Source organism: Papio anubis, chromosome 19 (assembly GCF_008728515.1).
Source record: "Papio anubis isolate 15944 chromosome 19, Panubis1.0, whole genome shotgun sequence".
NCBI lineage: Eukaryota > Metazoa > Chordata > Mammalia > Primates > Cercopithecidae > Papio > Papio anubis.
The window spans coordinates 18,448,701-18,461,833 of NC_044994.1; the positions used below are offsets into that span (position 1 = coordinate 18,448,701).

At 36.5% G+C, this 13,133-nt stretch overlaps 1 protein-coding gene across 2 annotated transcripts in view; it reads left to right on the forward strand.

Moving 5' to 3' along the window:
* The window catches only part of TAF4B (TATA-box binding protein associated factor 4b), a 151,078-nt gene that overhangs the window by 99,836 nt on the left and 38,109 nt on the right, over positions 1 to 13,133 (forward strand). For both annotated transcript variants that reach the window (XM_031658749.1, XM_003914256.4), the window contains exon 14: positions 10,096 to 10,200. In XM_031658749.1, the coding sequence (XP_031514609.1) occupies positions 10,096 to 10,200 (105 nt within the window). The remainder of the gene's footprint in view (positions 1 to 10,095; positions 10,201 to 13,133) is intronic.

Consider the following 13,133-nt stretch of genomic DNA (forward strand, 5'->3'; position numbering starts at 1 on the left):
CAGTATTGACCATATGTTAGGACACAAAACAAGCCTCAAACATTTTAAAATGTCAAAATCATATCCTAAGTATCTTACCTGACCACTATGGAATAAAAGTAGAAATAAGAGGAATATTCAAAACTGTACAATTAAGCAACAGTCTCCTGGACAACCAATGAGTGAAGGGAGAAATTTCCAGGCCTTACTAACCATCAGGTAATTCATATTGGAGAGAAACCTTATGAATGGAATGAATGTAACAAGGTCTCTAGTTATGTCATATATTTGAAAGGCATCTGAGAAGTCATACTGGAGAGAAGCCTTACAGATGTAATAACTGTGGAAAAGTCTTTACTGAGTGTGCAAGCCATACTAAACATCATGTAATCCGTCTGGAGATAAACCTTACAAATGTGGCTGTGGGAAATTTTGTCTACTGTAGTCATATCTCACTAGATATTAGTCCATCCATACTGGAGAGACACCTTACAAATGTAATAAGTGTGTCAGTGCCTTTAGTGAGCATTCAAGCATTACTAAATATCAGGTAATCCATAGCGGAGAGAAACCATACAAATATAATGAAAGTGGTAAGTCCTTGTCTTGGCAACCAAACTTCAGCAGACATCAGATAATCCATACTGAAGAGAAACCTTACAACTGCAATGAATGTGGCAAGATCTTCAGTCGAAATTTACACCATGCACAGCATCAGAGAACTTACACTTGAGAGAAAGCTTCCAAATGTAATGAGTGTGGCAAATCCTTAATCATTTGTTTAAGCATTAATCTACCTCAGAGCGGCCATACTAAAGAGAAACCCCGTAACTGTAATATATGTGGCAGTGGCTTCTTCCAGGCCTCAAAACTCTAGGCACCTATATATATGTCTTTGAGTTAACCAAATAAACAATGTGCATGCTAAGACCTTGACCCAAGGATCAAAACTGTTCAATAACAAAGGATTTTTACAGGTTTGTAACATGATTATATTGCATGATGCTGAAGTTTGGGGTACGATTGATCCCAGCTCCCACGTAGTGAGAATAGTACCCAGTAGTTAGTTTTTCAACACTTTTTCCTCTGTTCCTTCTTTCCCATTCCAGAAGTCCCCAGTGTCTATTGTTGCCATCTCAAAGGATTCTTATTGACTACCAATGCAATAAATGCATACAGCTCTTTGTTTAAAAAAAAAAAAAAAATCAGTAGTGTTCCTTACACAATGAACTAGCTGAAAAAACAAAATCAAGAAGGCAATCCCTGCCAAACAAACAAACAAAACCACCTGGAAATAATTTAACCCAGGAGATGAAAGAACTCTGCAAGGAAAGTTATAAAACACTAATGAAAGAAACTGAAGAAGATACAAGCAAATGTACAAACATCTCATGCTCATGGATCAGAAGAATTAATACTGTTTTTTTCTTTTTCTTTTTCTTTTTTTTTTTGAGACGAGTCTCGCTTTGTCATCCAGGCTGGAGTGCAGTGGCGTGATCTCGGCTCACTGCAAGCTCCATCTTCCGGGTTCACGCCATTCTCCTGCCTCAGCCTCCCGAGTAGCTGGGACTACAGGCACCATGCCCAGCTAATTTTTTGTATTTTTAGTAGAGACAGGGTTTCACCGTGTTAGCCAGGATGGTCTTGATCTCCTGACCTTGTGATCCACCCGCCTCGGCCTCCCAAAGTGCTGGGATTACAGGCGTGAGCCACTGTGCCCGGCCAAATTAATATTGTTAAAACGACCATACTACCCAAGGCAATAAACAGATTCAGTGCAATCTCTATCAAAATACCAAGGGCATTCTTCACAGAAATAGGAAAAATAAATTTGAAAATTCATATGGAACTGCAAAAGACCTCAAATAGCCAAAGCCATCAATGAGCAAAAAGAACAAAGCTGGAGGCATGACACTACCAGACTTCAAAATATACTACAAAACTGTAGCCACCAAAATAGCATGCGACTGGCATAAAAACAAAAACATAAACATAGACCGATGGAACAGAATAGGGAATACAAAAGTTAATCAAGGTGTCTACAGCCAACATATTTTTGACAAAGGTGCCAGGAACATACACTGGGGAAAGCATGTTCTCAAAAATATGGTGCTGGGAAAACGGATATCCATATGCAGAAGAGTAAATGTAGACCTCCGCCTCTTACCCTATTAAAAAATCAAGTCAAAATGGTTCAAAGATCTAAGTGTAAAACCTGAAACTATAAAGCTACTAGAAGAAAACAGAGGAAATGCTTCAGGACATATTTTATGTCAGGAAAATATTTTATGAATAAGACCTCAAAAGTGCATGTAACAAAAGCAAAAATGGATTATGTTAAATGAAAAACTTTTGCATAGCAAAGGAAACAATCCACAGAGTAAAAAAAATAGACTACAGAATGGGGAGAAATATTTACAAACCATTCATCTGATAGTGGATTAATATCCAGAATATACAAAGAACTCAAGCATCTCAACAGCAAAAAAATCAGTCTGATTAACAGATTGGCAAATGAGCCAGGTGCAATGGATTATGCCTGTACTCTCAACACTTCGGAAGGAAGAGGTAGGAGGATCACTTGGAGCCAGGAGTTTGAGATCAGCCTGGGCAACCTCGTGAGACCCCATCTCTACAGAAAATTTAAAACTGAAGGTTAGCCATGTATGGTGGCATAGGCCTGTAGTCCTAGCTACTTGGAAGGCGTAAGTAGTGTGATCACTTGAGCGTAGGAGGTTGAGGCTGCTGTGAGCCATGATCATGGTACTACATTCTATCCTGGGTAATAGAGTGAGACCCTGTCTCTAGAAAAAAAAAAAATTAAAAACAAACAAATGAGCAAATGATCAGAATAGACATTTCTCAGAAGAAGACATGCAAACAGCCAATAGGTATAGGAAGAAATGTTCTATGCCACTAATCATCAGAGAAATGAAAATTAAAACCACAACTAGGTATCATTCGACCCCAGTGAAGATGGCTGTTACCAAAAAGACAAAAAATGAGAAATGCCATCGAGGATCCAGGGAAAAGGGAATTCGGTGAGAATGTAAACTAGTATAGCCACTGTGGAGAATGGCATGGAGGTTCCTCTTTAAACTACAAATAGAACTACCGTATGATCCAGCAATCCCAGTACTGAGAAAGGAAAAGAAATCAGTATGTCACAGAGACATCTGTACTCCCATGTTCATTTCAGCACTAATTGTATTAATAATTGCCAATATATAGAATCAACCCAGGTGCTCAACAGCAGATGAATGGATAAAGAAAATGTGCCATATATACACAGTAGAATACTATTCAGCTATAAAAAAGAATGATATCTTGTCATTTATGACAACATGGATGGAACCTGGAGGGACATATGTTAAGTGTTCCAGGAAAAATTAAACACTGTATGTTTTCACTGATCTGTGAAAACTAAAACAAAGTTGGTCTCATAGAAGTAAAAAGGAGAACAGAATAGTAGAGGATGGAAAAGGTCTGGGGGAAAAGGGGATAAGGAAAGATTTGTTAAAGGCTACAAAATTACAGCTAGATAGGAGAAATAAGTTCTACAGCACTGTAGGATGACTATAGTTAATAATACATAGTTTCAAGTAGCTACAAGGAGGCTAATACATGTTGTTAACATAAAAATATAAATATTTGAGGTGATGGATATACTAATTACCCTCATCTGATCACTGTATATTTATTGCAATATCACTAAGTACCCATAAATATGTACAATTATGTGTCAGACTTAGTAAAAATTAAATTAATATTCAGTAATCAGCTATAGTTTTAAACACCAGCAACAAACAAGATAAAATAAATAAGATATTAAAGGATCATAAATCTAACATATGCAAATAAAGGTTTAATGAAATATATATGATTGATGTAAAAGATGATGATTGGTGAAATTCATTAAGGATAAATTGAGATTCACCATATGTATGGATTAGAAAAATTAACACCAGAGATTTTCTTTTTTTTTTTTTTTTTTTTTTTTTTGAGACAGAGTCTCACTCTATTACCCAGGCTGGAGTGCAGTGGCCGCGATCTCAGCTCACTGCAAGCTCCGCCTCCCAGGTTCACACCATTCTCCGGCCTCAGCCTCCCGAGTAGCTGGGACTACAGGCGCCCGCCACCTCGCCCGGCTAGTTTTTTGTATTTCTTAATAGAGACGAGGTTTCACCGTGTTAGCCAGGATGGTCTCGATCTCCTGACCTCGTGATCTGCCCGTCTCGGCCTCCCAAAGTGCTGGGATTACAGGCTTGAGCCACCGCGCCCGGCCAACACCAGAGATTTTCAATGTATGTACAAGTAATATATAAGACAACTACAGCAAAATATGGAGGATAAAGAGCCATATATATGGCCAAGGCTTTTATATTCCACTTGAAGTGGTAAAATATTGATGCTGAGCAGACTGAAAATTTAAATATGTATGTTGTAATCCCTAGAGCCACCACTAAAATTGATATAAAACACTTAGAGTTAATATAAAATACAGTAGATAAATTAAAATGTTAAAAAGTTTGAAATAATTCCAAATAGAAAAAGGGAAACAGAGAAATGAAAAACAGAGGGAACATACAGAAAACAAAATGATAGACCTAAATCTAATCATTAATTGTTACATGAAGTGTAAATGATTCAAATATACCAATTAAAAGATAGAGACTCTCGGGGTGGATTAAAAATCTGTAATGGAACTTTAAGCAACTCAAATCACAGGTAATGATATAGGTAAGCTAAAGTAACAAGATGGGAGAAAATGCTTACATTAGAAAAGAAGAAAGACCTCAAATCAATAATTTAAACTTCCTTGAGAAACTGGAATAGGAAGAGCAATATAGACCCAAACCAAGCAGAAGGAAGCACATATCTTTGAGTACTCATCAATGACTTTAGAAAAAACTTCCCAAAAACTGCTTCTTTGATCAACAATATCGACAACTTTTCGTAAGACTGAGAAAGGAAAAAACAAAGAAGAGAAATCACTAATATTGCTCTGTTGCCCAGGCTGTAATGCAGTGGTGAGATGTCAGCTCACTGCAGCTCCCATCCTCCAGAGTTGAGATCCCATAAGCCCAGGAGGTAAAGGTTGCAGTAAGATGAGATCGCATCACTGCACTCCAGCCTAGATAACAGAGTGAGACCCTGTCCCCCTGCCGCACCCCTCTCCCCAAAAGCAAATATAGCACATAACTTTGCAGAAGTTTGGCAACTTAGATAGATTAAATGACCAATACCTCAAAAAGCACAAACTGTCAAAACTTAGCCAAGATGATATGGTTCTGTAATCTTTTTTATTTTTTTAGTTCTGTAATTATTAAACAAATTGAATTTGTAATTAAAACCTTCTAAGAGAGATACCGGCACAGATTTTTAGTAAATTCTACCGAACATTTACGGAAGAATTAATACCACTTCTACACAGCCTCTTCCAGAAAATGGAAGAGACAGAAACACTTCCAGTTCATTTTATGAGGTCATTGTTGCCCTAACAGTTAAACCCACAAAGATGTTACAAAACAAGAAAACTGCAGGCTAATATCTCTTACGAACATAGATATAAACATCCCAAACAAAATGTTAGCAAATCAAATCTAGTTTAGATTTGATATAAAAAGAATGTATTGATATTTGACATATAAAAGAATAATATACCATGACTATGTATATTATATTCCAGAAATGAAAAGCTGCTTTAATATTTGAAAATCAGTCAATATAATCTATCATATTAATAGTCTAAGAAACACCATGTGATCCTATCAATTAATTTAGAAATATGTTTGATAAAATTTAAAATCCATTAATGACTGAAAACTCTCAGGAATCTAAGAATAGAAGAGACTTCCTTGGCTGGACATGATGGCTCATGCCTGTAATCCCGGCACTTTGGGAGGCCAAGGCCGGTCTCCTTGAGACCAGGAGTTCAAGACCAGCCTGGGAAACATAGCGAGATTCCTGTCTCTATTAAAGTAAGAAATTTTAAAAAGGAAGAGGTTTCCTCAGGCTGATAAAGGATAGCTTTAAAAACCCTGCTAATATCGTTCTTAATGGTGACTGAATGCTTTCTTCCAGTGATTAGGAAAAAGGCAAAGATACTTGCTTTTACCACTACTATTCAGCATTATAGTTTAAGTCCTTATCAGTACAATGAGGCAAGAAAGACAAATAGATTGGAGACATGGAAATAAAGTAGCTTGTCCTTTAATTCTTTTAAGTGTGTTTTCCATAGAGCAAAAGTTTTAAATTTTGATGCAGTCCAATTTGTCAGTTTTTTCTCTTATAGATGTACATTGGGTGTCATGTTCAAGGACTCTTTGCTGGACCCCAAGTCATGTTCTCCTATGGTTTTTTCCTATACATTTTTATAGTTTTACATTTGTATTTTAAGTTATTTTTTGTATAAGGTGTGAGGTTTGGATCCAGACTGATTTTTAAAAATTTTTTTGCACGTGAATATTCAGTTGTTCCAACAACATTTGATGTTTGTTTGTGATGGAGTCGGACTGTGTTGCCCAAGTTGGAGTGCACTGGCACGATCTCGTCTGACTGCAGCCTCCACTTCTTGGGTTCAAGCAATTCTCCTGCCTCAGCCTCCCAAGTAGCTGGGATTACAGGCGTGCCCACCATGCCCAGCTACTTTCTGTATTTTTAGTAGAGACGGGGTTTTAACCATGTCGGCCAGGCTGGTGTCGAACTCCTGACCTCAAGTGATCCGCCCACCTTGAACTCTCAAAATATTGGGATTACAGGCATGAGCCACAGCGCCCAGCCCCACAACTTTTGTGTAAAAGACTATGCCAGACACTAAAGTGGTAAGAATAGACTTTAATCAGCTGCTGCCTTTCCATAGAGGCTGTAAGATGGGGCCTTATCGTCAGATGTTGGATGGAACAAATAGTAAATTCTTCTGGCAAACTTGAGTTTTTTCAGTTAGGCTCTGTAAGGAAGTTAAGACCATCCTACAATGGTGACCTTGAGCTGTTAGAAACTGTGTTAATGTTTTTTAGGCCAAGGTTCAGGCCTAATTGAAAAGAGGATTCAGAAGTTTAGTCAAGGAGAGAATTTTTGTCATTTCTCAACTGCATTCCTTTCCCACCTGGCCAAAAATCAATTGGCCATATTTATATACATCTTATTTGTGGATTCTCTGTTTTGTTCTGTTAACCTGTTTGTCTTTCCCTTTGCCAGTATTACATTATTTTGATTACTGTAGCCTTACAAGAAGTCTTAAAATTGCATGGTGTTATTCTTCCAATTTTGTCCTTCTTAAAAAAATGATTTTAGCTATTCTAGTTCGTTTTTCTTTCCATATAAACTTTAGAATCAACTTATCCATATCTGCAACAAAATTTTATTAGAATTGTGTTAAGTCTGTGGATAAATTTGGAGAGAATTGAAATCTTTGTTGAGTCTTACAAGCCTGGACACCGTATGTCTCTCTATTTATTTATTTATTTATTTATTATTTCTTTCATAGGCATTTCGTGATTTATAGCGTAGAAATACCTGTATGTGTTAGATTTATATCTCAGTATTTCATTTGGGAGAGAGCAATTATAAATGACATTTAAAAATTTAAGTTTCCAATTGTACCTTAATGGTGTTTAGAACTTACTTATTGCATGTGTCAACCTTGCATCTTGTAATATTGCTAAACTCACTTATCAGTCTTAGGAGGATTTTTTTTATATATAGATAACTTAGGGTTTTCTGGATACATAATCATATCATTTGCAATCCTGTTTCCACAGGCAAGCCTCTAACTCAATGGCTATTTTTATTGAACTGAGGTTACTATTGTAGTCTTTATTCTCGATAAATGCCAGTTTTGCATTAATGCTCAGAACTTCCTCCTTTTCTGGTTAAAAGTACCTGGTTTTACTCTTTTGTGCTTGCCAAGATACATTGGTTTTGAGAAAGCTTGTTATAAATACAGGGCCAATGAAAACTATGGTCAGTTTCCATTTTTGTTAGATTTTTGCGAAATTTTCTGAAATTTTGTGTGAGAGACTTCAGAAAACCAAAATATAATTTGCAGAATGGGAGAAAATGTTACACTACACATAGGGGAATTTGAAGACAGTGGTCAGTTTAAAAATCTTTTCTCTGGTGTGGCTATCTTTTAGATGCCATTTCTCTACAGGGAAGGACTTTAAAATATAGCTTGTTTGATTTGTACTGCAGGGTAGATTAACTAAAATCATTATTTTGTCACCTAGAAGTTCTGAATTGTGGCAGCATTAGACTCTAAAACTGTATTTTTTAGTAAAAAGGCCAGCAGCAACAAAAGATTTTAGAACTTATGAAAACACTTTTCTAACAGTTTATTTATAAGTAAACACAAAGTTTAAAAGGATTTCTGTCCTGTAATTTGTGGAGCAAGTGGAAAATGGTTCTTAGTTCATTTTCTTTGATTAATGGTTGTCTTAGTTCATTCGGGCTGTTATAATGAAATATCTTAGACTGGGTAGCTTATAAACAACAGAATTTTGTTTCTCACAGTTCTAGAGGCTAGGAAGTCCAAGATCAAGGTGCCAGCAGATTCGGTGTCTGGTTAGAGCCTACTTTTACTTCACTATGTTCTCACCTGGTGGAAGGGGCGAGGGGTTTCTCTTTAAGTCTCTTTTATAAGGATACTAAGTCTCCACCCTCATAATTTAATCACCTTCCAGAGGCCCCATCTCTTAATAGCAGTCACCCTGGGTGTTAGAATTTCAACATTAGAAGTTTGGAGGGATACAGACGTTCAGAACGTAGCAATTATTTTCTGCTTTACTAAAGATTCAGTTACCTTTTCAGTTATTCATTCTTTCCCCTAATATTAAAACAATTTGAAGTAATCTTAAAGTGGAATTTATGTACTTGGTATCTCCTTAAGACTGACCATTTCACCACAAACTACTTTTTGTTTTCAACCTGCTCTATTTTTAAACACGTGCTAAAAAATTTTGGTTAGTACTCTTTTGAAAGAATATTCTCGATATATGTATAGGGTTTCTCAACAGGTTACTTTCAGTTGACTGTCTTGATCTTGTTTGAATATGTGACTGTCAGCCGGCCCCAGATTCTTTCCTCTTTTCCCTCCATAGTATTAATAATAACATTTTGATGGGAACTGAACATTATTCCTCTCTTCTGAAAAAGCTTAGGGATTTATCTAGTGGTGTTCTATTTTGACTTTCTCACCTTGGTGTTGTTATTATTATTATTATTTTTTAAATAGAATACCTAATTTGACACTCAGTTGCCTCAATGAAATAATGCAGTTTCTGCCTTTTAATAGGACAACTTTCATGCACACCCCTGTATAGTTTTGCCCACATACGAAAAGATTATACCCTATAGAGTTGGGCATTCTTGATTAAGTATGACGAAAGGTGTACAACAAAACAGTACTAAATCACTTTAGAATTTTGCCATGAAGATTATAGAGTAAATTGAAGACTTTTGTTTGCAAATGAGAAAGTGTGATGTACTAAAGAGGTTTTTAATGAGAGCATTTTGCTCCACGTGCTGTTTCCACCACTTACTACTTGTGTGGTGCCTTTTATGAAGTTGCGCTAACCTCTTAGAGCCTTACTGTCTCCATTAATAAAAATAGGATGATGTATAATTTTTATATTATAGTAATCACCTTTCAATATGATTGTGAGAGTTAAGAAAGTGCCTTGTAAATTATATAGCATAGTAGAACTATGTGCTATAATGTACAAAAACTGTCTTTATTTTAAAGTAAAGTAAATTTAGTCTGAAATAGTTGACTATAGTTTGACCAATCTCTCTCTAACTTACTGTTCAACTTATTCTTCAGGCATTTCTCATCTGTGGTTATACTGGGAGAAATTAAGCTTTAGATGCCTTTCTTCTTTTCTGTACTTCTCCTTTACCTGAGGTCTGCCTCTTCCATATAGAGATTAAGAACTAAAGAGTTTGTTGGAGTAAAAGAATCAGAAAATGTGCCCTTGGCTGTTATGGGAATCTAATGTTTATTTTATATTGTAACTTTATTTGGTGAATGCAGAAATAGGCTTAGTAATCAGTTTCTTTTTCCCTCTGAGCATGAATGTGTATAAACATTGATTTTTTTTTTCTTCTGTCTTCTAGTTACAGCAATTGGAACTTGCACAGATACAGCATAGAGATGCTAATCTCACAGCTCTTGCAGCTATTGGACCAAGGAAGAAGAGACCACTAGAATCTGGAATTGAGGTATTGAAATAATGTTCATTATTTTATTTTTAATGTCAAGAAAGCAAGCCAAAAAGAAGCAAAGACTTAAAAATAGTTTACCCTGTTATGCACGTTGTTGCTGCCAGACACTTCTTAAAATTCATCTTTTCCAATTTTATAAAATCTTAATTTTTGCCAGGTTTTAAAGATGTGTATAACCTTGAACTTGTTACTTATTTCATACTTTTTCTTCCCCCATCTCCAGTCATATTGAGTCTTCCAGTATTTAATTTTTTTTATTTCTGTACATTGTTTCTAGTGTTTTTATGCAATCATGTTCCCTCTGTCTAAATCTGGCTAATCTTGTGAGACTGAATCTGCCCTCTTATTTCTTCCATAAACCCTGACTCTTCATTCCCATACCAGCTTCTCTTTTTCTGAGTACATGTGTTTGCATGGCATTAATTGTTTCCTTGTATGAACATTTTCTCTTCTGTTAGATTATAAACTTTTTGAGCAAGGACTATAATATTAGTCTTTTGTATTCCCCATAGAATAGGCCCATGTCTACTCAATAAATAACCTTAATTATTTGGTTAACACCAAGAAAGGATCTTACTTACATCTTCAGAGTAATTATTTAAGATAATATTAGGGACGGGCGTGGTGGCTGACACCTGTAATCCCAGCACTTTGGGAGGCCAAGGCGGGGCGGATCATGAGGTCAGGAGATTGAGACCATCCTGGCTAACACAGTGAATCCCCGTCTCTACTAAAAACATAAAAAATTAGCCGGGCGTGGTGGCGGGCATCTGTAGTTCCAGCTACTCAGGAGGCTGAGGCAGGAGAATGGTGTGAACCCAGGAGGCGGAGCTTGCAATGAGCCGAGATTGCGCCACTGCACTCCAGCCTGGGCAACAGAGTGAGACTCCATCTCAAAAAAAAAAAAAAAAAAAAGATAATATTAGCCTTTTGGCTTTAGGAGCAATCATCAGGGCTGAGATATAAATGAACGCCACTCACCTTAATAGATGAAAGATTTAAAAATTCTAGTTCTTTTTCATTTTAAATGTAACGTGAAATATTCTCCCCCTCTCCTGCCTCACCGGATGGAACCACTGTTAAGCTTTTCGCCTGTCCTTCCAGGAATTTGTTATGAATATGGGCACATATATGACATGCATTCACAAATCTACATGTGTGGTTTTGTTTTTAGTTAAAAGTGATCAAACTGTATCTATTATTATGCCCTTAATATTTTCCCCCTTTCCACAGTCTACCTCATGTAATTTACTTCCATACTTCTTAAGGGTGTATGACATTACTGTATTTAAACCATAATTTATTCAACCAACCCTCCAGTGGACATTTAGGTTGTTTCCAGGTTTTTGCCTTTATTGCCTCAGATAACATTTTTGTACTTACATTGTTGTGTGCTTGTACAATGTAAGTACAGGCAAAATTCGTAGAAATGGAATTCCTGACTTAAAGGGTATGAACATTAGGAAAAACTCTATGGGAAAAAATTCAAATATATACAAAGGTAGAGAAAGCAGTATAATGAACCCTCATATGGTTGTGAAAGTTAAGAAAGGACTTTGTAAATTATATAACATAGTAGAACTGTGTCTTACTGCCTTTATTTTAAAGTAATTTTCTTTATATCTGAAATGGTTGACTGTAGCTTGACCAATCTCTCTCATACTATTCAACTTATTCTTCAAGTATTTCTTATCTGTGCTTATACTGTTATATATAGCACTACCCTGCTCTAGCGACCATCAATTATTTTTTTTTATGTATGTATGTATGTATGTATGTAGAGATAGGTCTTGTTCTGTCACCCATGATGGAGTGGCACAATCTTGGCTCACTGCAGCCTCAACTTTCCGGGCTCAAGCAATCATGTCACCTCTCACCCACCCAAGTAGCTGACCTACAGGCACACACCACCATGCCTGGCTAATTTTTTTTTCTTTTTTTTGGGTAGAGACGGAGTTTTCCCATGTTGCCTAGCTTGGTCTCGAACTCCTGAGCTCGAGCAATTCACCCGCCTTGGTCTCCCAAAGTGCTAGGACTGTAGGTGTGAGCCACCTCACCTGGATAGGACCATCAATATATGCTTAATCTTGTTTCATTTTATGTGCACCAACTTTCTTAGATTAAAATTTTCATCCCTTGGATTATTTTAAAGTCATTCCCACACTCAGCGTTATTTAATACATAAATATTATTTGTTGCTCATGATTTTTATTAACTATTTAAAAATTACCCTCTAAGTTGAATCAGTTTTTATATTCATTAATGTGCCTATCTCACCACACTCCCATTAACACTGGGAACTATCTTTGCCATCTCATGACTGAAAATGCAAGTTTTTATAGAGTGTTAAGTTATGAGTAAGTTGAGCAGCTTTTCATGTATAAATAGGCATTTTCAATTTTTCTTTTTCCCATGGAGTTGTATTTTTCAATCTATTAAGGAAATAGAACAACTCATTTTCCCTAGCCCCATTTTCTTTTTTATTTATTTATTTACTTTATTTTTATTTTTTATTATACTTTATGTTCTAGGGTACATGTGCACAACATGCAGGTTTGTTACATATGTATACATGTGCCATGTTGGTGTGCTGCATCCATTAACTCGTCATTTACATTAGGTATATCTCCTAATGCTATCCTTCCCCCCTTCCCCCACCCCACAACAGGCCCCGGCATGTGATGTTCCCCTTCCTGTGTCCAAGTCATCTCATTGTTCAATTCCCACCTATGAGTGAGAACATGCAGTGTTTAGTTTTCTGTTCTTGTGATAGTTTGCTGAGAATGATGGTTTCCAGCTGCATCCATGTCCCTACAAAGGACGTGAACTCATCTGTTTTTATGGCTGCATAGTATTCCATGGTGTATATGTGCCACATTTTCTTAATCCAGTGTGTCACTGATGGACATTTGGGTTGGTTCCAAGTCTTT